Genomic DNA, 21359 nt, shown 5'->3' on the forward strand with positions numbered 1-21359 from the left:
GTCTTGGTGCCCTCAACCGTATGAGTCACCGATATGCATATGAATGCAATATCAAAGAAGAATGAATTCAATTAATCACCAAGCAACCGAAGCACTTGATGATTTACCCAAAAATAAACTAAGTACAGTAGCCTTTCCAAAATATATTCAATATTGACTCATCAAATCAGACGTTGGAAAAACTCTTAATATAACAAGAAGGCCAAATCAATATACCATGTTCAATACACGTCCAAAACCAATATGACACTAAGACTTGGCCAATTTAATATTCAATACACTTCCAAGACAAATATAACACTAAGACCTATTGAACTAAAACTCTTTGAACCTGGTGCAATATGATCTCCATCAATAAGACGCCACACCAAGGCCAAACACTTATCAGATTAACAATATAAATTATGATTCAATAAAAATACAAAGTCTAATTCATTAAAGACTCTTAAAGATGTCACCAACCGACTCATATTTTAATTTCAATTACAAAGACTCAAAACAAAACAACAACAATAAGTCCTATCATGAATGCATGATATGTCATGATTTACCTGTTGTCAAGTTTCTCATATGGTCAGGTTATGCTTCAAAGATCCAGAATGAATGTGTTGCGCCAAAGCTTCCAGTAAAACAAGTTCACACACTAATTCCCAACCTATGCTAGAGTCTAGGAAATGACAATACAATTTTCATACTAACAAAGTCTATGCAAAGCTTGGACCCAAACCAAAACTAGGGTTTTTGCCCTGGGACAAGCGAAGGGATCTGATTGACCCAAAAGAAAAAGCCCATATTGAAATGCTCATCCCAGCACAAAGCAAACAAACAGGCACAAGTTAGGCCAGTGGCGGGAAAGTCGATGGGCACGTATGCATTTTGATCTTTCACCTATGGTGACCTGAGAACTTCACTTTCTGCCCCAAATCCAATTCAAAATTTAACCAAAACCAACGCCGCTCGTCATGAAACTCGCAAGACCCATTAGGCGCCACTTCAGCACCTCCACAGCCAGCCAAAAATCAGAGCGTGTGGCCAACAACAGACCAATCTCCTTGACTCAAATCAAAGAGCTTCACGCACACCTTATCAGAACCCAGCTCCACAAGGACCCGTCTTCGGTCTCAGAGGTTGTTAGATATTACGCACTATCTCCTCTGTTTTTGGAGAAAGCCCTTTTAGTCTTCAATCAAATTGAGCAACCCACATTGTTGATTTGGAACCATATGATCCGTGGACTATCACAGAGTGGCCAATTTAGTGAAGCAATTCACGTGTATAATCGTATGTACCGCCAAGGATTGGCTGGGAATCATTTGACCTTTATATTTATTTTCAAGGCTTGTGCTCGAGCTCCTGATATTGTACATGGCCAAACGGTCCATACCCATGCACTGAAACTTGGCTTTGAACCGTATCTTTTTGTTTCGAATGCCTTAATTCACATGTATTCATCTTGTGGTTATTTGGGTTTTGCTCAGAAAATGTTTGATGGAATGCGGGAAAGAGATTTGGTCTCTTGGAATTCTTTGATATGTGGATATAGTCAGTGCAACAGGTTTGAGAATGTTCTGGGTCTTTTTAAGGCAATGCAGGCAGCGAATGTGAGGGCTGATGCGGTCACAATGATGAAAGTTATTTTGGCGTGTAATTACTTGGGTGAATGGGAAATGGCAGACTCAATGGTTAACTATGTTGAAGAAAATCATGTTGACATTGATGTTTACTTGGGAAACACTATGATAGATATGTATGGACGTCGTGCTTTGGCGAATTTGGCTCGGGAAGTATTTGATCGGATGCATGAAAGAAACATAGTTTCATGGAATTCCATGATCAAGGGATATGCAAAAGCGGGAAACTTTGTCAATGCAAGAAAGCTTTTCAATGAGATGCCGAAGAGAAATGTGGTCTCCTGGACTTCCATGATCACTGGTTACTCTCAAGCTAACCAACATGCTGAGGCGGTGAGCCTTTTTGAAGAAATGATGGGAGCTAATGTGAGAGCAGATGAAATAACGGTGGCTAGTGTGCTTTCTGCTTGTGCGCATGTGGGTTCGCTTGATGTGGGAGAGGCTGTCCACCGCTACATAAGGAAGCATGGTGTGAAAGCAGATATCTATGTGGGAAATGCTTTGATAGATATGTATTGCAAATGTGGGGTGGCTGAGAAGGCATTGGAGGTGTTTCAGTGGATGGAAGAGAAAGACTGTGTGTCATGGACTTCGGTAATTTCAGGCCTTGCTGTGAATGGTTTTGCAGATTCTGCACTTGAAATCTTCTCGCGGATGTTGAGAGAAGGTATTCGACCAACTCATGGAACGTTCGTCGGGATTTTATTAGCTTGCGCTCATGCTGGATTGGTAGAAAAAGGATTGGAATATTTTGAAAGCATGGAAAAGATTCATGGACTAATGCCAGAAATGAAACACTATGGATGTGTTGTGGATCTGTTGAGCCGCTCTGGAGAGGTAGACAAGGCCTATGAGTTCATACAAAATATGCCTATTGTTCCCGACGTTGTAGTGTGGAGGATATTGCTGAGTGCTTGTAAGGTTCATGGAAATGTGGCCCTAGCTGAAGTTGTCACAAACAAGCTTCTTGAATTGGATCCTTCTAACAGTGGGAATTATGTTCTCTCATCGAATACTTATGCAGCTTCAGATAGATGGGAAGATGTTATAAGAATGAGAGAACTGATGGATGAGAGCAATGTGCAGAAGCCATTTGGCCGTAGTTCCATTGAAATAAATGGCAAATTGTCAAATAACTCTCAGGAGCCAGGACGAATCGATGAATATATCTCAAATTGATCTTAGCAGACCAATTCTTTTAGTGCATGGGCTTACAAAATTGAACGGATATGAACAGTAAGAATTGCTTATCTGACCCAGCTGGTCTTGGAACAGAGAGGACAAGTTCTGATGCATTGGAAGCTATCATCATCTCAGATGAAAAATGGGCTGCTTCTAGAATTGGGGTAAACTTTAAAACCTTCTGATGAGATGCAAGCTTTGCTGATGTACAGATCACCATTATATACCGCTGTAACCTAGTAAAATACACTGAAAAGATTCATGACAAAAGGAGATTCGAATTTGGGATATTTTTAATTCTGAAAAAAAAGAAAAACTATCACGAAACGAAACGAAGAGTTAGTCAATTTGTTCATAATTCTCTCAAATTGAGAGGCATTAAAAAATAATACAATTACCTTAAATTGTCATTATATGTCTCTGTTTAGCAATTGAAAAGTGTGTAAAGCTTACGGTAAGAGTAGCATATTCCACTACCTGAATGAATCTCATCATTGTCATCTGAGCAAAAACAAAAAGAATCTCATCCTTGTATGGGCTAATATTTTGGCTTAAGTTATCCCAACAACACCTTTCATGAACACAAATAGATGTTGGTAAAAATCATTAAGAAAACACTTTTTTCACGAGAATAATATTTCTTTAACAAAAGGGACAGTTGTTGCCTACGCGAATCTGAGTGTACCTGACGTGGAAATTAGTCAGCGATTTGTGGCGTGCCAGAATAAAGGTTGGCAACAGAGAGCCCATCTAATTTCTAAAGCTGACAACATGGAGCCCATCTCATCTAATTCATATTTGATTTTGAGTTCAAATCCGGATATATATATATATATATATATGATATGTTTTTACTAAATTAACCCTATACCATAACTACATTATATCAAATGTCTGATTTATCACTCAATTACTTAACTATATCTACATCAGATCAAATGTCTGATTTACATATATCAGATCAAATCAATTATCTCATTTATCACTTACCTAAAAATGTATCAGATCAAAGTCTGATTTTATCACTCACCTAAAATTAGTACCTAATTATGTCCCCCGATATGATCTCAAATAGCAACACAGGTAAATAATATACTTGGATCCACAAACATAAGTGTCAGGTAAACTATCCTTTTCTCTTTTTCTTTTTTCTTTTTTTTTTCTGTTTTTTTGTCCAAGTTAACTAGCGCAAGATATTGTGGGGATTTGAACCCATGACCACTTTGAAGTATACCAAAAGCTTGGGTCAATCCAACTAACACCTTAAATAAATTATCTTCAAAACTATTATATGGTCTAGTCAAAAGTAAATTAACTTAACTAATGTAGGCCATTTATGCAAACTAGACAAGGCATATAAGTTGCTACAAAATAAAATATGCTTGTAAGGTTGATGTTGCTTTGGTGAGAAACACTTGTGTCAAACAGGTGTTTTGCAATTCCCGATCACGGGATGCCAAGAGAAAAAATTATCACACATGACATTCCGTGAATAGTTGAGAATAGCATACACAAGTTTTTCTGATAGCTGAGATTGTAACAAGCAATAGCTTCTGGAGTTGGATCCATCAAATACTTAGGCAGGTCAGATGAAATGATGGGATGCAATGATGTTTATAAAAATGAGAGCAGAGCAACGTGCAGAAACCATTTGGTCGTACTTCCATTGAAATATAATAAGTGGCAGATTATCAAATAACTCTCAATTGCAAGAAGAATTGATGTCTATCTAAAATTGATCTCACCACAGACCGGAACAGAAGAGAACAGAACATACCAGGGCAGAACAGACCAGCACAAATGTTTCAGTGCATGGCCATATAATAAAATCGAATGTGGAGAGATATATGAGCAGTAGCAGGAAGTGCTTATCTGAACCTCAACATCATCAGCTGGTCTTTCAACAGAAGAGAGGTCTTTCAACTGAGGTGCATCTAAAATGTTGCCATCAAAGCTTGTGCATTTTCAGAATCCCCCGAGTGGACAAGTTGTGATGATTTCAGCTCAGATGAAAAGGTGCAGGTTCTACAGTTTTGGGAAGCTGCTGATGGAGATGCAAGTCAGCTTGGTGACTATTATATGGCTTATATAAGCGGAGTAAAATGGACCGAGCCAAAAAATAAATAAAAATCAACCGAAAAAAGTCATCGAAAAAAAAAAAACTAACAATAACGGCATAACCCATATCTTATCTTAAAGATAGTCAGCATAGTTGATTTTTGTGTTTTTACTTGAATTTTCAGTTTGATTTTTGGGCTTAATTTGACAAATAATATAAACACAATAAAGAAAGGAGAATTAGAGCAATTAATCGGGATAGCGACTCGAACCCCTTGCATCCAACTCCGATCCTGTTAGTTAGAGTAGATTTTAGTATAATGATGATGAAAGTAGCATTTCCCCTTCCACTTGAAGAGGCTCATGATTCTTGGTTAAACTCTTCTCATAAACAGTTTTCACTCAAAGACAAGACAAGATAGATATTTGTGGGAAAAAGTATGAATGAGTTGATGAGAAATGTCCCAAAATTTAATCACAGAGACTGGTCCCAGGAGAATATACTTGTTTTATTTTATCTAAGAGACAGTTGTCTCCTACGCGAAGCTGACTGTATATGTCGTGGCGTCCAATTATTATCCTCTATATTGGGATCCAATTATAAAATCCGTACCACGACTCTCTCTCCTCCGTCCCTCATTTTTCACACATACATACAAATTACAATGCAACTGCACTTTATATACTTTAAACTGCATTTCTTCTTAGCCAACCAACGTCCCAAATTCATCCCACCATTCCTCTGACGTGGAAATTAGTCAGTGCCAGATACCAAGGGCTGGCAACAGAGAACCCCTCTAACTTCTAAGGCTGGCAACAGAGAGACCCCATCTAAATGACATTTCAGCTTTATTTTATTGCATGATTAGGGGGTAATTATATTCTTCTTCTTCTCTTTTTAGAAACATTAATTTTATGGATTTGATAAATCACAAAACGTGATACGGTTATGTGTCATTGATTCACAAAAAGGGCTATATCTCAATTATTTTATTCAGTAAATAGTTAATGGACAAAATTAACAACTAACCTTCTTTTTTATACATTCCTGCTCTACCTTCTGATTCTCACCTTCTAAACTTGGTGCACTTATCCAATTAAATTATCTATCTTTTAGGCTATCCATCCAACGTCGTCTCTAAAGAAAAACCAACCAAATAAGGGAATATTTAGTCATTTCATTTTCATGAAATAAATAATTTTAAATAAAAAAAATCAATGTTTTGATTAAACCCTAACTTAACGGGAAGAATTTTATGTTAAATATTGGTTAAGAATAAATAAAATCAGTGTTCCGATTAAACCCCAACCACGGGAATGATTTTATGTTAAGAACTGGATAAAGACTTCATTATTTTTTCGTTGAGAGGATAAAAAAGACTTCTAATCTCAACTAATGAATCCCATGTAAGGTACATATTTAAAAAATAACAATTTAATGCAGTAACATATAATTCCTTAACTAATCTTTAACACAAATATCTTTATTATAGAAGCTCCCAACTCTAACATAAGATATTGTTTATAAATGGCAAAACAATGGCAACTTAGTTGACATTTTGTACTATTCACTATTTTGATTGTATGTAACATTGAAAGATAAAATAAAAAAGAATAAAGTAAAAGAAGAAGATACAAAGAGAACGTAGCTAGCGTTCTTCATATTTAAATTTGATAATCAAATAGATAACATCCCCAATATTTGATATTCAACTGTATTCAACTTTAGATGAATAAGATAATTAGATTGTGATTACGATCTAAAATAAGAAATTAGGTAATAATCTCAACTTGCTCTAAACTCATTATTCTAGTACTTATTAGTCAGCATTAAATGTGGACCATAGACAGGATAATGCGGACGGTCTGTCTACGTGAATCTGACTGTGCATGTCGTGGCATCCATTCACCAATTCATAATGGCCGTTGACGGTTCCCAATTTTTAGGCATACTTTTATTCGGATACTTCCAAAGTCCGAAATTCTATCCCGAAATTTGTGTAATGTAGAAAAATTTGTTACTGGTGTTTGAGGCGTGAGAAATTAAGCTAAGAATATACCCAGCCATTGCAAGCCAAACCTAAACACCCAAAGAAAACAAAAAAAACAAAGCAAAAGCGGAAAAAAAAAGAAAAAGGAAAAAAAAAGAAGAAGATATCCAAAAGTGTGATTGTAACAGATGGGTGAGTATAAGCAGGGCAGGCAACACCGTGCATGAGATGAGAACAAATCACCCACGTACAAAATTCCAAATTGGATAAATACTTCATTTCTGGATTTTTCCTGGATATTAAATAAATAAATAAAAATTTTATAAAAAAATGTGCACAGATATCATATTTCGCTGTGACCACAACCAACTTGACCAAATCATAGTATTTTTCTCCATCGACATCTCTTGTTCCTCTCCACACCCTTTTCCAAAAACTAATATAAATACCACATCGTAGACACACTCTGCTCATTCAGAAAGTACTCATCGTTTGTCTTTCTTACCTTCAGGCCTTCACACACCCGTTCTCTCTCTCTCTTTGTTTTTCAAGTGCTTCTCTTTCTTTCAAGTTCTTCTCTTTCTTTCAATTTCTTGCCTTTCAAACGCCCAGATTCTCTCGTTTCTCTTCTCTTTTCTTTCAACCACAAAACAGAGCAAGTAAAAAATGGGCAAGGGAGGGATGTCTTCTCAGGGAGGGGCTCTAGAAGCCCATGTTGAACAAGAAAACATGGCTGCTTGGCTTGTGGGTGTGAACACCCTCAGGATTCAACCTTTCAAGCTCCCTACTGTTGGTATGATTTTGATCTCTGTTTATGTTATCAAAACCTTATACATGTCTGACATTCTTTCACTGCTTCTGTCAAATTGTTCTCAATGATGCTCCTGCCTAACATTCTGTTTCCTTTTTTCTTGGGATTTCTTAATTTTTAGGTCCCAATGATGTCAGAGTCAAGATAAAGGCTGTTGGGATATGCGGAAGTGATGTCCACTACCTTAAGGTTCGCCTCCCTCTCCTGTCTTTTTTCCCCTGGTTCTGAATCTGATGCATATTCATTGTTCCGTTTTGGTTTGGTTTTGAAAACCCGTATGGTTTTAGAACCAAAATTTGGTTTTATCCAACAGATCAGTACTTAATTCTCCTGTTTTAATTCTTTTCTTTTTTTGGCCATTTTTCAGACCATGAAATGTGCAGACTTTGTTGTTCAAGAGCCAATGGTAATTGGGCATGAATGTGCTGGGATCGTTGACGAAGTTGGTAGCTTGGTGAAGAATCTGGTGCCCGGAGATCGCGTGGCTCTAGAGCCCGGCATCAGCTGCTGGAGATGTGAGCAGTGCAAGGGCGGGCGATACAATCTCTGCCCTGACATGAAGTTCTTCGCCACCCCACCAGTCCACGGCTCATTGGCAAATCAGGTAACAAAAACCCAACCATAAAGTTTTCATCTTTCTATGATCTCTGTACCAAACTGGAGCCAGTTATTGATGGGCATTTTTTCTTTTTCGGTTTTGGGTTCAGATTGTGCACCCTGCAGATCTGTGCTTCAAGCTCCCGGAGAATGTGAGTTTGGAAGAAGGCGCCATGTGCGAGCCTCTGAGTGTTGGTGTTCATGCCTGTCGGCGAGCCAACATCGGCCCAGAAACAAATGTCCTGGTGATCGGGGCAGGGCCAATCGGGCTTGTGTCGGTGCTCTCTGCTCGTGCTTTTGGGGCGGCCAGAATTGTCATTGTGGATGTGGATGATGAGCGCTTATCCATTGCAAAGTCTCTCGGCGCCGATGACGCCGTCAAAGTCTCCACAAACCCTCAGGTTTCTATCTTTGCCACCGTCAAAGTTGATTTTAAAATTCTTAGATTTGATTTTGAAAACCATTTTTTTAATTCTTAATTTAAATTTTATCTCAACAGGATTTAGAAGATGAAGTTTCTAAGATAAGTAAGGCCATGAAAGGTGGAGTAGATGTGAGCTTTGACTGCGTGGGATTTAATAAAACTATGTCAACGGCCCTCAGCGCCACCCGTCCGGGCGGCAAAGTTTGCCTCGTGGGCATGGGTCACGGCGTCATGACTGTCCCCCTCACACCTGCCGCTGCCAGGTAATTAATTAATAGTAAATAACTTGTTTAATCCCTACTAAATAGGGACAAGTAAACTAGTTTATTAGGCCTCGTGGATGGTGAGGGTGTTTGATAAGTGTCTTTTCTCTGACACAGGGAAGTTGATGTGGTTGGAATATTCCGGTACAAGAACACATGGCCGCTGTGCCTCGAGTTTTTGAGAACCGGTAAGATCGATGTGAAGCCCCTCATAACGCACCGTTTCGGATTCTCCCAGAAGGAGATTGAAGAAGCCTTCGAAACCAGCGCGCGTGGCGGAAATGCCATAAAAGTCATGTTTAATTTGTAAAGTTGAGAGAGCTACTACAAGTTTTTACCTTATCCAATTTCTTATTAGAAAGGTCGGCGAGAACATTATCCGTTAACAAGGCATTGTTGAATAAGTGCCATTGTATGAATTAAACAGTAATAAATATTAATAGTATTTTTTTAATTATTATTTATAACTCGTATGGACTATGGACTTGTGGTTGTGTTGGTTGACTTTGGATGCGTGGCTAATCTTTTTCTTGGGCAAACACGGAGAAGAAAGGAAATTTCTCATTTCTTCTAGTTATAGTTGAATGTCGTGATCATTAACTACCCATTATCCTTTTAATTAGGGTAACATAAACACTCATCTAGCCCAATATCTATGGATGAGTGTGATCCAATCCACTTAATAAAATATCAGAAATTGCAACAACTTGAGTCAAACTCTACCTATTTGCCTCCTAAATACCTACATACCGTCCAAGGTGAGCAAAATTCTCACAAATTACATTTGTCATCAACTCTCTATATGAAATGACGTATTGATACATGCTTAGAGTCAGGTTTAAATTACTACCGAAAGGAAGATTGAATTCAAATGTAAAAGGACGGTTGGATATAATATACCTACGGATAAAAAAAGAAATAATATTTCGTGTAGTCAATAGTTGCATCTCGTCATCATCAACTACCCAATAAATTTGGACGTTACTTTTCTCACCACTCTTAATTAGGGATGGCCCATTGATGAGTGTGATTTAATCCACTTAATAAATATCAGAAATCTTAACAATTTGAGTCAAACTCTATACATGTTAAGTCTTATTTCTTAAAAATAGGTTAGGTTTAGAGTCCTCCTTTTAAACTATTTAAGGGGGGACAACATTAAGGTGCAAGATGTGAACACACCGACTAAATCAACTGACATATCCTGTTTTTTATATTTATTTTATAGAAAGGATAAGAATATAGTTATAATAGACTTTTATAACGGGTCAATAAATACACAACAAGCTCATCACAAATATATATCATTATCGTTATCCAACCAACGATAAAGAAACACCAAAGGATAGTTAGTGACATGGGGCATTACAAAGTGAATTCAAATTTTTTTGGTTACAAAGTGGATTCAAAATTGTTTGGTTACAAAGTGGATTCAAATTTAAATGAGGAAGGAGGGTTACATTATTTGGTAAAGAAAGCATGGCGAAGAGAGTTGGTACCACCATACAAAAATGAGTCATGCTCCCACGTGGACTTGGATTCTACAATTTTTATTTATTTATGAAGACTTGGATTCTACTTGATACTTGAAGAAATAGCAAGAAAAGAAAAAAAAAAAAAAAAAAAAAACCCTAATGCTTGGGGTCCCCCTATCCTTTAAATTTTTGGGCTCAAACTCTTACCTACTCACTGAATGCAACCTTCCCTCACCTACTCGTTAGAGCTGACTTTTGTTAGGTACTAAGGATGCCATTGGCTGAGGTTGACTCAGATTCTGGGGTGGGCACCGTGTGGGTGGGAATTATGCAACAATATTAACATGGAGTTAGGCACGTGTGCACAAGTGCAACAGGACAACTTGGCCCATGATTTCTCCCTAGTCAAGGTATGAAGGCTGCACCAGCACATGCACATGCACATGCACATGAACATGAGGTTGCCGACCTTTGATTTTAACCTTTGGCCCACAAACAAAAAACAAATGAAAGGAAATAAATGTATAGTCCTCTGCGTTTACAGAATATACGAATATGCTTTTAGTTCAAATAAAAAAGTAACAGTACACAAAATATATACCATTACCCAAAAATAAAAATTACATTATCTTTTAGAGCCCACAAACTCATCGAAGTAAAATGGACTTGTCAATGTGCTAACTTTTATTTATTTATTTTTTCTTAAAAGACGACCAGAGAAAAATTTGTCCTGCGTTTACACTCCAAAGTCTAAAACATTAACGCATACAGATGATCCATAAAGCTCGCTCTCTAGGGAGATTTGTCCCGCAGTCAGTCGCAACTTTGCATGGGCCAAGATGCTTTCTTTACGTCCATGGCACACAGTAAAGGGCGGACTGCGAACAGTGCTGCTGCTGATGCGACTAACTCCTACCTCTATAAATCCAAAAGCTCTCCAACCCATCATATCAGTCTGACCCCAAAAAAGAAAATAAAAAAGAAGCATAATCTCTTCCTCGGACCTACACTTACAAATGAACCCCATAAAAATGAAAATCAAGAAAGAAAAAAAAATTAATAATACATTGTGGCCCGTATAAATAATCTCCCTCCTTAGGCAGTTGGAGCCGGATCAGCCACCCATTTCCATACTTTCACTTGACCGGTTCCATCACCCGTGAAAAACAAGCCACCAGGGCCGACCTGGATTGATCTTATCTCCTCTTTTGAAAAAATTTTACCCCTCTCGGAAAACCTAGACCATATAATAGAACCAAAGAAAACAATTAGAGCAAAGTAAGATGCTTGAAAAATATGTTACCTAAATATGAAAAGTAAAAGAACTAGGGCAGAGAGGGGGTGTTGAAATCTCACGCTGGCAAATCATAGACGCGGACAGTGTTGTCATTGCAAGCGCACAGCAAGACGGGCTTGGCTTCTGAATCATGCATCCCGCACAGTGTAATCAAACCCTACAGCAAGGTCATAAGCATTAAAGACTTGACATTTCATGTCGGGAATCGAAATTCATAGATAACCTATAATGATAACAGGTCCAGGAAACTGAAAATTAAGTACTAGGTGAAAGACTTTATAGTGGGGGAATAGAACTTATGATAACAGGTCCAGGAAACTGAAAATTAAGCACTAGGTGAAAGACTTTATAGTGGGGAATAAAACTTATGACTACGGCTTTCAAATCAAACTACCTGCATAACACGCTAACAAAGATGACTACATAATTCTAACTAAACATAATTTGCTACACAAACAGAACTTGCATTAGAGCTTCTAAATGGTAGGCCATGGAGTTTCAGCCTTCAATATTCCTCCGGGGAAACTTAAAAATGCCTATCTTGTTCTTAATGAATGCAGGAATAGCAATATAACTGAATAATGAAGACATATATTGAAACATAAACAACATACATGTTCTTCCTTGTGAGTATATGTTACTTCCAAGTTTCCACTTTGAGTAGCAACCCAGACCTGCACAAACCAAACAATTGGAACTAAATAAGTTTACAGTCCAAGCGCAATACACAATTACACATACACACCCACAAAAATCCATATAAATCATATAAGTGAGACAAACCTTTAATTGTTGATCCAAAGAACATGATAAAAGAAACTGATCCCAGCAAAGAACAGACATCACAACTGAAGTATGCTCTGTTAGTGTTTGTATACACTGCAATGTTTCCAGGCTCCAAACCTAAAAGAATACCACATGAGCATGACATGACTGAACTACACTTGTGGAGCAATTAATGGTCTTCACGAGTGTTCCACCAGCAAGCGTTTATGCTTATTGCAGAATACGTATGATACTAAATCCAACTTACCCTTATAGAATGGTCCATTGAACCAGAGTAAAGCCTATTTGCTCCAACTACTAATGAAACAACTGCAAGAGTGTGACCTTTCAACGATGCAGCTGGTTCGAAGCAATTAGTAACGGCATTAAATTTCCATGCCAATATAGAACCATCCTGCATCAAAAGAAAATTTTGGCTAAATATTAAAAAAAAAATTCTGATTCCATACATGCATGCACAAAGGAAAATGGAGAGGGAGCAATGGAGGAAGTAGTAGATGCAAGCGCCTTCCACCATGGGATGCAATCTGCTTTTTTCAAGATTTAAATATGATTATAAAAATAAAAAAAACCAGCGTGCTCCCTCAATATGGTCTATAATTGGATGGTTCACACAACGATGCTGCTGTGAGCACAGAAATACTCACAGCTGAAAGCCCTAACAAGGAGAGGGATCAAACATAAAATTCAACCATAAAAGTGGTCAAGGAATTACCTGCGTACCAGCAAAGAGCAAATCATTACCCACAACCAGGGCATAAACTTGTCCTACAGGCCCACTAAGACTCAGTTCAGAGTTAGTTTGGGTGTTCCATGCCTACAAAACCATATCCACAACCGAACGAGGCAAAATATCATTATAGTCTGCTGCTATAAGCTTAATTTTTAGGAGATTCGTCCTGCCTACCTTTACAACATCTGGTATACCAACAAATACCCAAGGACCTTCACTGATCATACAACCTACTTCACCGCCAAGACTAATTACTCCCAGGCACTGCAAAATGAACAAATACAAGCACATGAATTATTTTCCTACCCCTCTGGATTGACAATGAGACAAGTGAAAAATATTATCCAACTATCTAAACTGAGCACAATGAACTGGTGATTAAGAAAACAAAAGGCCAATAATTGAGACATGAGAAAAAAAATCTCTAGAAAGCTCTCCAGTTCTCCCCATAAAATCTCTCAAGACCCTTCTATGCATCCTATAATACAAGCCATGTTTCCCTTCTACAGTTTTTATCATTGCCACTCATAAGTCCCCACACTTTAAGAAATCAAAAGGCCAATAATTGATTACTTTCTACTTTCTTTACAGAGATATTACCTGGCATTACAATTTTCACATTCCTATCAGGGGATGACATCCTTAAAATCATTATTGGTAGGAAATTCCCGTGTCCAGTGCTTATAAATCAACTAAACTAAGCCCTCATCTAAAGTTTATAAATGGGATACGCTACAGGAGTTCTTTTGCCCATTCCAATTAAAGATTGAACTTTCAGCTACCAAATAGAAAGGGAACAGAACTATATCTTACTTAACTATAAATTCTTAGGAACCAAACATAGAATTGAAAATTGGTGTTGCCCAAAAGTGAATGACTACCTGACCAGATTGGCAATCCCAAACCCTCACAGTCTGATCCTTACTCCCAGTATAAAGCTTATCAGAGCCAGACGGCAGTGCAATCCCACTAACGACCTGTTCACGAAAAACACAAGAAACCACATCAGTTGACAAAACATAAAGACCAATAAAAGGCCAAAAGTACACAAGAGTAACCCCATAAAATCAATGACAACCCGAGATATATAATCTAATCACCTTCTGATGCCCATCAAGCTGTGTCAATAAGCTGAAGCTATCCCCCATACTCCAACAATGCAAGAACTTACACTTATCCCCATAGCTACAATTCCCCTGAACCCAATAATTACAGACTTTCTCCATCTTCCTAACAAAGACCCTAGTCCCTCCAGTGCGGCCCCACGTCGAAGAAGCCCCGCCATTGAAGTTATTTGGACCCCGGTTCCGGGCCGATGGACCGTCGGTGGCAGCAGCAAAGGCGTGATGGCGCTTAGACGACGCCGTTCCGTTGAGACCTTGTTGTGACGGTGGTGGCGGTAGCTCTCTGTGGAGGAAAGGGCAAGGGTGCCGATTGCACTTGCCTGCCCTCCAATGGAAGCATACCTTCTGGTTCTTGGATGGGTCGGATTGGGGGCCGCCTAATCTGTGGAAGACCCGTTTGTTGCCCCCTCCATCTACATCCATTAGCTACGAATTTGAATCTCTCTGTAGCTAGACTTGAACTCAAAGCTTCGATTTTCCCCCTTTTTGTGTGTGTGTTGTTTAAAGATTTTCAATATTGATTGGATGGATTGGTCGATTGGAATCTGATAATGGAGTTGGAGAGAATCGGAAACCCAAAATTCCTCTCTCTCTCTCTCTCTCTCTCTCTCTCTCTCTCTCTGTGGGTGAGGGATTGGGAGATTTGAATTTCACAAACCCTAATTTAATTATCGTAATTTGGAGGAGGGGTTTTGAGTTGCGACTCTCTTCTGTCTCTCAGTCTGTTCAGTCTCTCTCCCTCTGGGTAGGGAGGGAGGCGATGTACAAAACTGGAATTGCGTCATGTGTACGAGAACGTCGAATTACTTAAATGCCCTGTCATAATAGGGTTTTCTTCGTCTTTTTAGACACCCGAGCAATTTTGAAGCTATCATCCTCATCCTCTAAGAAATTTGCAAAAAAGAAAAAGGAAAAAGAAAGATATCAGGCCCTCATGCCAAAAGAATTAGTAAAAATATAAAAATGACTTGGGCATCACGTTTCATACTTTCTGTTTTCTTCGTTATTGTTATTTATGTTCCAAATCTTATATACGGAAAATTAGATAAGTTAACTAACTAAAAAATGTGAATTCATAAACGCATGTATTTGCAATATTGTTTCCAAACAATCCACATCAAATCACTCATGAATATTTAGGACCTTTGCCCTCTCCCTCTACCAACTCATGAATTCTTTAATTTAAACTTTGAATATGTCGATTATACTTAATTTATAGTGTTTTTTTTATTTATATACAAACGATAGTCTATTTTAATTTAATTTAAATACGGTGATGATAATTTTAACTTGAGTGCACAGTAGAGAGAACATCCGATCTAACCAATTTGGTTAAGCCCATATCAACAAAATATCACACTATTTGAAATATGTGGTCACATGTTATATAGTAAGATAAACATTAATATTGTTAGTATATTCTTTAGAACTAGTCTATATAATATTATACATCAAAATCTTATGGCGGATAAGAAAAGAAAAAATTGACTATCTCAACTTCCAAAGCCCAAGTAGTTTAATACACCATATCATTTGGGTTTTTACCAAATTAAGGAAAAGTCCATAAAAACTTATATAATGCATTTTCATCATTTGACAATTCTATCTCTCTTAACAAGTTGTCGTTTTCAGCTTCGAGAAGAGAAACATTTCTACATCTGTGTTCCCAACAACCTCTTTTATTTTTCTCTCATCGATAATAACAGAAAACAGAAACAAGAAGAAAAAAGAAGAAGAAGAAGAAGAAGGTTTCATAGTTGATGACGTCCATACAAGAATATAATGAAAGCGGGCATGAAGTCAAAACTTGCATGCACGTTGTTTCTTGTTGCCAAGACAATTTCTCACCAACTGTTTAGTTCTTCGGAGACTTTAAAAAAAGCCAAGGGAGAGAGAAATTTTTTAAAAGAAGCTAAAATAGACAAAATTGCCCTTATTTATTTTTAGATTTCTTAAGGAATCATTTACATTTGCATGTCTTTGATTTGAAAGTTGAGAGATTTTTTTGTCTTTTTTAAAAAGCTTTGACTTTTTTCAAAAGTAATTTTTTTTTTTGTGGTTAAAACCTAAATTTAATTTAGTTAGTTGTTCTTGACATTAAAATCTGCCATTAAAATGGTTTGGTTATGAGTTAACCTCATGTCGAAACTTAGTTTTATTTTTACTTTGTATTTTCCTCAGTATAATTGGATTGAAGTGCGTAATGTTCAAATTGTCCCAAGTTTCTCAGAAAGGAAAGTTAGTTTTGTTTCCTCTTTTGATGAGGGAAAGAAAAAAGGAAAGTGGTTAGGAAAAGCGAGTACGCGGTATTTTAATTAAGCCAGCGAGTAGAGAAACCCGTATTTGGAAAAAAATTATATAAAAGAAGAAGGAAAAAAAAGAAAAAAAGAAAGAAAGGGAAATTGCCAATATTGATGAGACAGTAGAGTAGAAGTAAATGAACGAGGGGGAGAGCCAAACATCAGAGGCAATAAGAGTTTAAAGCACACTCGGAGGAAGCCAAAGCCAAGGAGAGAGAGCTCAGCCCACAGGACACAACCACTGCTCCAACGGACTCCTTCGTCTTTGCCTTTTCTTTTTGGTTCTCTCTCTTTAAACAGGTACGTTTCCATCTCTCGCTCTCTTTCTCTCCGTGTCTCTCTGTATCTGTTTGAGTGTGTGTGAAGTTGGGGTTGTGGGTTCGCTTGTAACTACTTAAAAATATGGATCTGGGTCGATTTGTTTTCAACTGAAATTGGAGGGCTTGAGTTGAATTTGGGTTTTGTTCGTGAAAGTTGGGGACTTTTTAGGGTGATGGGTTTGGGTGCTTCTGCTTTTGCGAGGTGGATAAGGAAAATTGCGTTTGTTTGCAGATGACTAGAGCTTGTTACTGGAGATTCTTGATTGATCTGTTCATAAGCGTGGCGAAACTTTTTTTGTTTTTGTTTCTATTTTTGGGTGGTGTGTTAAAAGTGGGAGATTTGTGTCTAAATTGAATTTGCATTCTGCTTTGTGCTTGATTTTGAAAGTTGACAAGTCCAAAACGAAAGAAAATGTTAGTAGAAAGCAAAGAGATAGTTTTTCCTCTAAATAGAATTTGCTCCAATGGGTATTGTTTATAATTGCTTTTAGTTTTGAATTTAATGCGTGAGACTGAATTTTGTTAATTCTTACAGTTTGATTTCCACCCAGATCCACGTGATCCAGTCACGTTGAAAAGGAGTTCCCCGTCGAAAGTTTGAGCTTTTGTTGTTCTGATGGTTTAAGTTCTAGAAGCATCATTGGCAACCTTAATTACTACTTTGGAAGAAGCTTCTCTTCTGATTCTGAATCCAGGGAATACCTGTGCAAGCAAAAGAATCGAGATATTGACTTCAAACTTCAAAATTCAAAATTCAAAATTTTCTTCTGTTGGAATAAAAGGTTTTGAAATAAGCCACACAAAGCCGTGAAAATAGAAACTTGTGGACCAAGCTTGTGAATAATATTCTGGGTGGTTGGGGGAGCAGAATACTGGTATGGCTGTTGCCAAGAGCAACAGCAGCAGTACACCATCAACACGCCCATGCAATTGTTACGAAGTCCAAAGCTTGACTTCCTCCGTTTTGGATGCAAACCAGACAGCAAATCTAAAAGATCGGTACATTCTTGGAGAGCAATTAGGTTGGGGGCAGTTTGGTGTTATTAGGGCGTGCACAGATAAGTTGACCGGAGAGGTGTTGGCATGCAAATCAATTGCTAAAGATCGATTAGTGACCTCAGATGATGTGCGAAGCATCAAGCTTGAGATTGAAATTATGACCAGGTTATCTGGACACCCAAATGTTGTAGATCTCAAGGCGGTGTATGAGGAGGAAGAGTATGTTCATTTGGTGATGGAGCTTTGTGCAGGAGGGGAGCTTTTCCACCAGTTAGAGAAGCATGGAAGATTCTCTGAGTCTGATGCCAGGGTTCTCTTTAGGCATCTGATTCAGGTAGTTTTATATTGTCATGAAAATGGGGTTGTTCATAGAGATTTGAAGCCAGAGAACATCCTATTGGCCACAAAAGCCTCCTCATCTCCAATTAAATTGGCAGATTTTGGTCTTGCAACGTACATCAAGCCTGGTACTTCCATACTTCTTTACTTTTTGATGATTTGCTTTTTTTTGTTTTGTATTTAAATTTTCTGCAAACTTTGTGTTCAGTCAGATGTTTGACAATATTTTGGTTGAAGCAGGGGAAAGTTTGCATGGGTTAGTAGGCAGTCCATTTTATATAGCTCCTGAGGTACTTGCAGGGAGCTATAACCAGGCTGCGGATGTTTGGAGTGCAGGGGTTATTCTTTACATTCTTCTAAGTGGAATGCCACCATTTTGGGGAAAGACAAAATCACGGATATTTGATGCTGTTAGGACAGCTGATCTGAGGTTCCCATCTGATCGCTGGGATCGTATTACTGAATCAGCTAAGGATCTGATTAGAGGAATGCTCTCTACAGATGCTTCACGAAGGCTCACTGCTCAGCAGGTTTTAGGTAGGTCAAATGCGACCATGTGCACGCACACAAAGTTTACTGAAATGCTATAACTGTCAAATCCGGACGTCCCATTTTTGTATTCTGGTTGGCATATTTGGAATGTGGAAGGTAATAATTGGATGATTGTTAATATATTATCAAATTCTCTAAGATGATCTTTATTAGAAGAACCAAATGAATTATCCATTTATATTGACTGTAACATCAACAAAGATGGTTGGTAGAGGGTTTGGAACTTTGGAGAAGGCCTACTCTTAGGTTAACGCTTATATAAAGATACATGTCATCTTTTTGTGGTCATTCATGAATACATGCAAAAATATAGTGGTTATAAATTGATACAAGATTGGAGTCAAATAGACCTTTGATCCTTGCTATTTATCTACACACTGTAGTTCTTCTGAGAAAGCAACATAGTATTATTATGGACAGATTTTGCATCAATTACTTTTCTTAACTCTGCACTCTGTGGTTGACTGGCGAAGTAATGCAGTTTATCTGTGTACTTGACTAATCTAGTAGGCATCAAGTCCAAGAGATGCAACCCTTATGTTTCTTGTTTCTTGTTTCAACTCATTATATAATTCTCTGTTTTTTTAATAAAAAAACTCATTATCTAATTACTCTGTGGTCTTTGTGAACTTTCCTTTTGTAGATCATTCTTGGATGAGTAGTCAACTGAGTCAGTGTGAAAGTGTAGGCTGTGACAATGGTAGCTCATTCTCTACCTCATTTATGTCCAGGAGTCGGGACGTCAGCTTTGGGACTGGATCACCTAGTATATGTGATGCCCAGTCACCTGCATTTACTTGCAGGTCATCTTTTTCCTCTTTCATGGCAGAACCATTTACTCCATGCATAGCATCCAGTGGATTTTCATTCTGCGGCAATGGTGATTCTAATGGTTTGGAATTCTCCTCGCCTGTTCCCTCAATGCCAAGCTTTGCATTCTTCAGCCCTGGCTCTTTGGTTGAGGAAAGTAGTTGTGCGTTAGAGTTCTCAGCTAGCATTTCCAGAGTAGACGCAATTCATGGAGGTATTTTGGGTTACTTTTTCTTGCTCCCTGCACCAGTATCATAGAAATCCCATCTCAATCGTATCAATGTATTGTGATGCAGAGACAATCGCAGGGAAGCTGCTCTTATTGCCAAATTCCCTTTCATTTGGACTTGAAGCTAGAGAAATGGTTAACAAACCAGTGGAAGCTAAAAGGACAGTTGGAACAATTGGATCCAGGACATCAGCTATTCACAGCAAGAGGAACCGTACAATCGGACTTGGCGAGCGTGAACAACTAGATTTCATGGTGACCGAATCAATCATTCGTTGGTCGTCATGCACACATCTTCCTACTTCTCTTAGATCTTCTCTTGTCTGTTAATTGTGTGGACCTGAAACAGTAAAAGATAAGGTGGAGGGGGTCGTGATGAAATATTATGGTTTGCAGAAATCAAGGTGCTCATGTGAAGTTTTTGAGCCTCTATATTGTATCAAGTCCACATGCCTCCATTCAGCTGATTCCTAATGCGTAGTGCCAATTTTCATGTTAGTTTCAAATAGCTGGGGGTATGATGATAGGTGTCTTCCTGATACGGAGAGTGAATTTTGGATTTTACTGGTAGGTAGGAAGAGTAACAGATAAGGTGGAGGCTTCTGGTGAAGTATTAATATTATGGTGTGCAGAAATTAAGAGGCTCGTGTGAAGTTTATGAGCTAATGTGTTGTATCATCATGCTGATTCCGGATGTTTAGTGCCACTTTTCATATTGGTTGCAAGTAGGTGGTATGATGAGATTGATGTTTCCTGAGATGGTGAGTTGATTTAGTTTTTCAGCGGTAGGTAGGAAGAGTGCTGAGTTGTGGCTAATGAGCTTTGGCCCTTTTGTATAAAGTAATTGTTTACAGAACGCTTTCCGAGTCTTATGATATAAATCTATTGGGGGTTTTCTGTTCTTTTCTTCTTTCTTCCTATATATCAGTTTCATCTGTGAATAGTAAATTATTGATCCCAATGGTTGTAGATATCTGTTTTTTTTTTTTTTTTTTTTTTTTTTTAACCCTCTCTTGGCTTTGAATAACAATTTTCATGTTTGGGTTATTATTCTTCTGGATAAATTAAAGCCAAGTGATTTGGAGTGTGAGTGCTAGAATGAATGGGTCTGGGTATGGCAAATTAAAGGGCAATCAAGAAGATATCTGCATTATCACCTGTCTGAGTGGAACACAACACTCACTTCACTGATTAAGCAAAGAAACACCATCTCATATTATTTATGCTCTGCTACCCCTACTTTAGGAGACAGCAATCTACCATTATCATCTATTGGCTTGCCCCATAGAAAAGATGATTATTTTATCATAACCCAAAACTATTAAAATTAATTATCAATAAAAGCTTGATTTGACTTCTAATCTTTTTTTTATGCCGAATAAACTTGAAGGTATTTGCATAACGGATGTATAGTAAGTTGACCAAGGCCATGAGCATC

The 21359-nt window shown here is 37.9% G+C and overlaps 4 protein-coding genes across 5 annotated transcripts; 3 read left to right on the forward strand and 1 right to left on the reverse strand.

The window, feature by feature from the left end:
- The first annotated feature begins 962 nt into the window (after window positions 1-962).
- Window positions 963-3078, forward strand: LOC117617765 (pentatricopeptide repeat-containing protein At2g29760, chloroplastic-like). Its single transcript, XM_034347293.1, has one exon. It carries the CDS (start codon window positions 963-965, stop codon window positions 2808-2810), a length of 1848 nt encoding a protein of 615 aa, XP_034203184.1. The 3' UTR covers window positions 2811-3078.
- Window positions 3079-7207: 4129 nt separating this feature from the next.
- On the forward strand, window positions 7208-9424 carry LOC117617602 (sorbitol dehydrogenase). Its single transcript, XM_034347046.1, has 6 exons — window positions 7208-7655; window positions 7795-7862; window positions 8041-8277; window positions 8381-8671; window positions 8770-8957; window positions 9075-9424. The coding sequence occupies exons 1-6, from the start codon at window positions 7529-7531 to the stop codon at window positions 9265-9267; spliced, it is 1104 nt and encodes a 367-aa protein (XP_034202937.1). The 5' UTR covers window positions 7208-7528; the 3' UTR covers window positions 9268-9424.
- Window positions 9425-11084: 1660 nt separating this feature from the next.
- Window positions 11085-15162, reverse strand: LOC117619447 (zinc finger CCCH domain-containing protein 63). The gene is made up of 9 exons (XM_034349410.1): window positions 14349-15162; window positions 14130-14225; window positions 13423-13512; window positions 13231-13332; window positions 12763-12909; window positions 12513-12632; window positions 12344-12403; window positions 11789-11886; window positions 11085-11669 (listed from the first exon to the last, which is right to left on the reverse strand). The coding sequence occupies exons 1-9, from the start codon at window positions 14793-14795 to the stop codon at window positions 11528-11530; spliced, it is 1302 nt and encodes a 433-aa protein (XP_034205301.1). The 5' UTR covers window positions 14796-15162; the 3' UTR covers window positions 11085-11527.
- A 1640-nt stretch (window positions 15163-16802) lies between these two features.
- LOC117619477 (calcium-dependent protein kinase 17-like) lies at window positions 16803-20825 on the forward strand. 2 transcript variants are annotated; one of them, XM_034349446.1, is made up of 5 exons: window positions 16803-16972; window positions 17528-18458; window positions 18571-18867; window positions 19526-19906; window positions 19989-20825. In XM_034349446.1, the coding sequence occupies exons 2-5, from the start codon at window positions 17870-17872 to the stop codon at window positions 20249-20251; spliced, it is 1530 nt and encodes a 509-aa protein (XP_034205337.1). In that variant the 5' UTR covers window positions 16803-16972; window positions 17528-17869; the 3' UTR covers window positions 20252-20825. The 2 variants fall into 2 exon arrangements, with proteins under 2 accessions (XP_034205337.1, XP_034205338.1); XM_034349447.1 differs by having other exon boundaries at window positions 17544-18458.
- The last annotated feature ends 534 nt before the right edge of the window (window positions 20826-21359 follow it).

The sequence above is a fragment of the Prunus dulcis genome, chromosome 2 (assembly GCF_902201215.1).
Source record: "Prunus dulcis chromosome 2, ALMONDv2, whole genome shotgun sequence".
In the NCBI taxonomy this organism is placed as follows: Eukaryota; Viridiplantae; Streptophyta; class Magnoliopsida; order Rosales; family Rosaceae; genus Prunus; species Prunus dulcis.

Excerpts from the sequence above, each read along its gene's own strand:
- LOC117617765 (XM_034347293.1), top strand. The coding sequence starts at position 963 with ATGAAACTCGCAAGACCCATTAGGCGCCACTTCAGCACCTCCACAGCC.
- LOC117619447 (XM_034349410.1), bottom strand. The coding sequence starts at position 14,795 with ATGGATGTAGATGGAGGGGGCAACAAACGGGTCTTCCACAGATTAGGC. Across the intron at positions 13,333-13,422 it reads GTATACCAGATGTTGTAAAG|GCATGGAACACCCAAACTAA; the intron begins GTAGGCAGGACG and ends ATGGTTTTGTAG. Across the intron at positions 12,910-13,230 it reads TGCTCTTTGCTGGTACGCAG|GATGGTTCTATATTGGCATG; the intron begins GTAATTCCTTGA and ends CTTTTGATGCAG.
- LOC117617602 (XM_034347046.1), top strand. The coding sequence starts at position 7,529 with ATGGGCAAGGGAGGGATGTCTTCTCAGGGAGGGGCTCTAGAAGCCCAT. Across the intron at positions 7,863-8,040 it reads GTGATGTCCACTACCTTAAG|ACCATGAAATGTGCAGACTT; the intron begins GTTCGCCTCCCT and ends GCCATTTTTCAG. Across the intron at positions 8,958-9,074 it reads CTCACACCTGCCGCTGCCAG|GGAAGTTGATGTGGTTGGAA; the intron begins GTAATTAATTAA and ends TCTCTGACACAG.
- LOC117619477 (XM_034349446.1), top strand. The coding sequence starts at position 17,870 with ATGGCTGTTGCCAAGAGCAACAGCAGCAGTACACCATCAACACGCCCA. Across the intron at positions 18,459-18,570 it reads TGCAACGTACATCAAGCCTG|GGGAAAGTTTGCATGGGTTA; the intron begins GTACTTCCATAC and ends TGGTTGAAGCAG. Across the intron at positions 19,907-19,988 it reads AGTAGACGCAATTCATGGAG|AGACAATCGCAGGGAAGCTG; the intron begins GTATTTTGGGTT and ends ATTGTGATGCAG.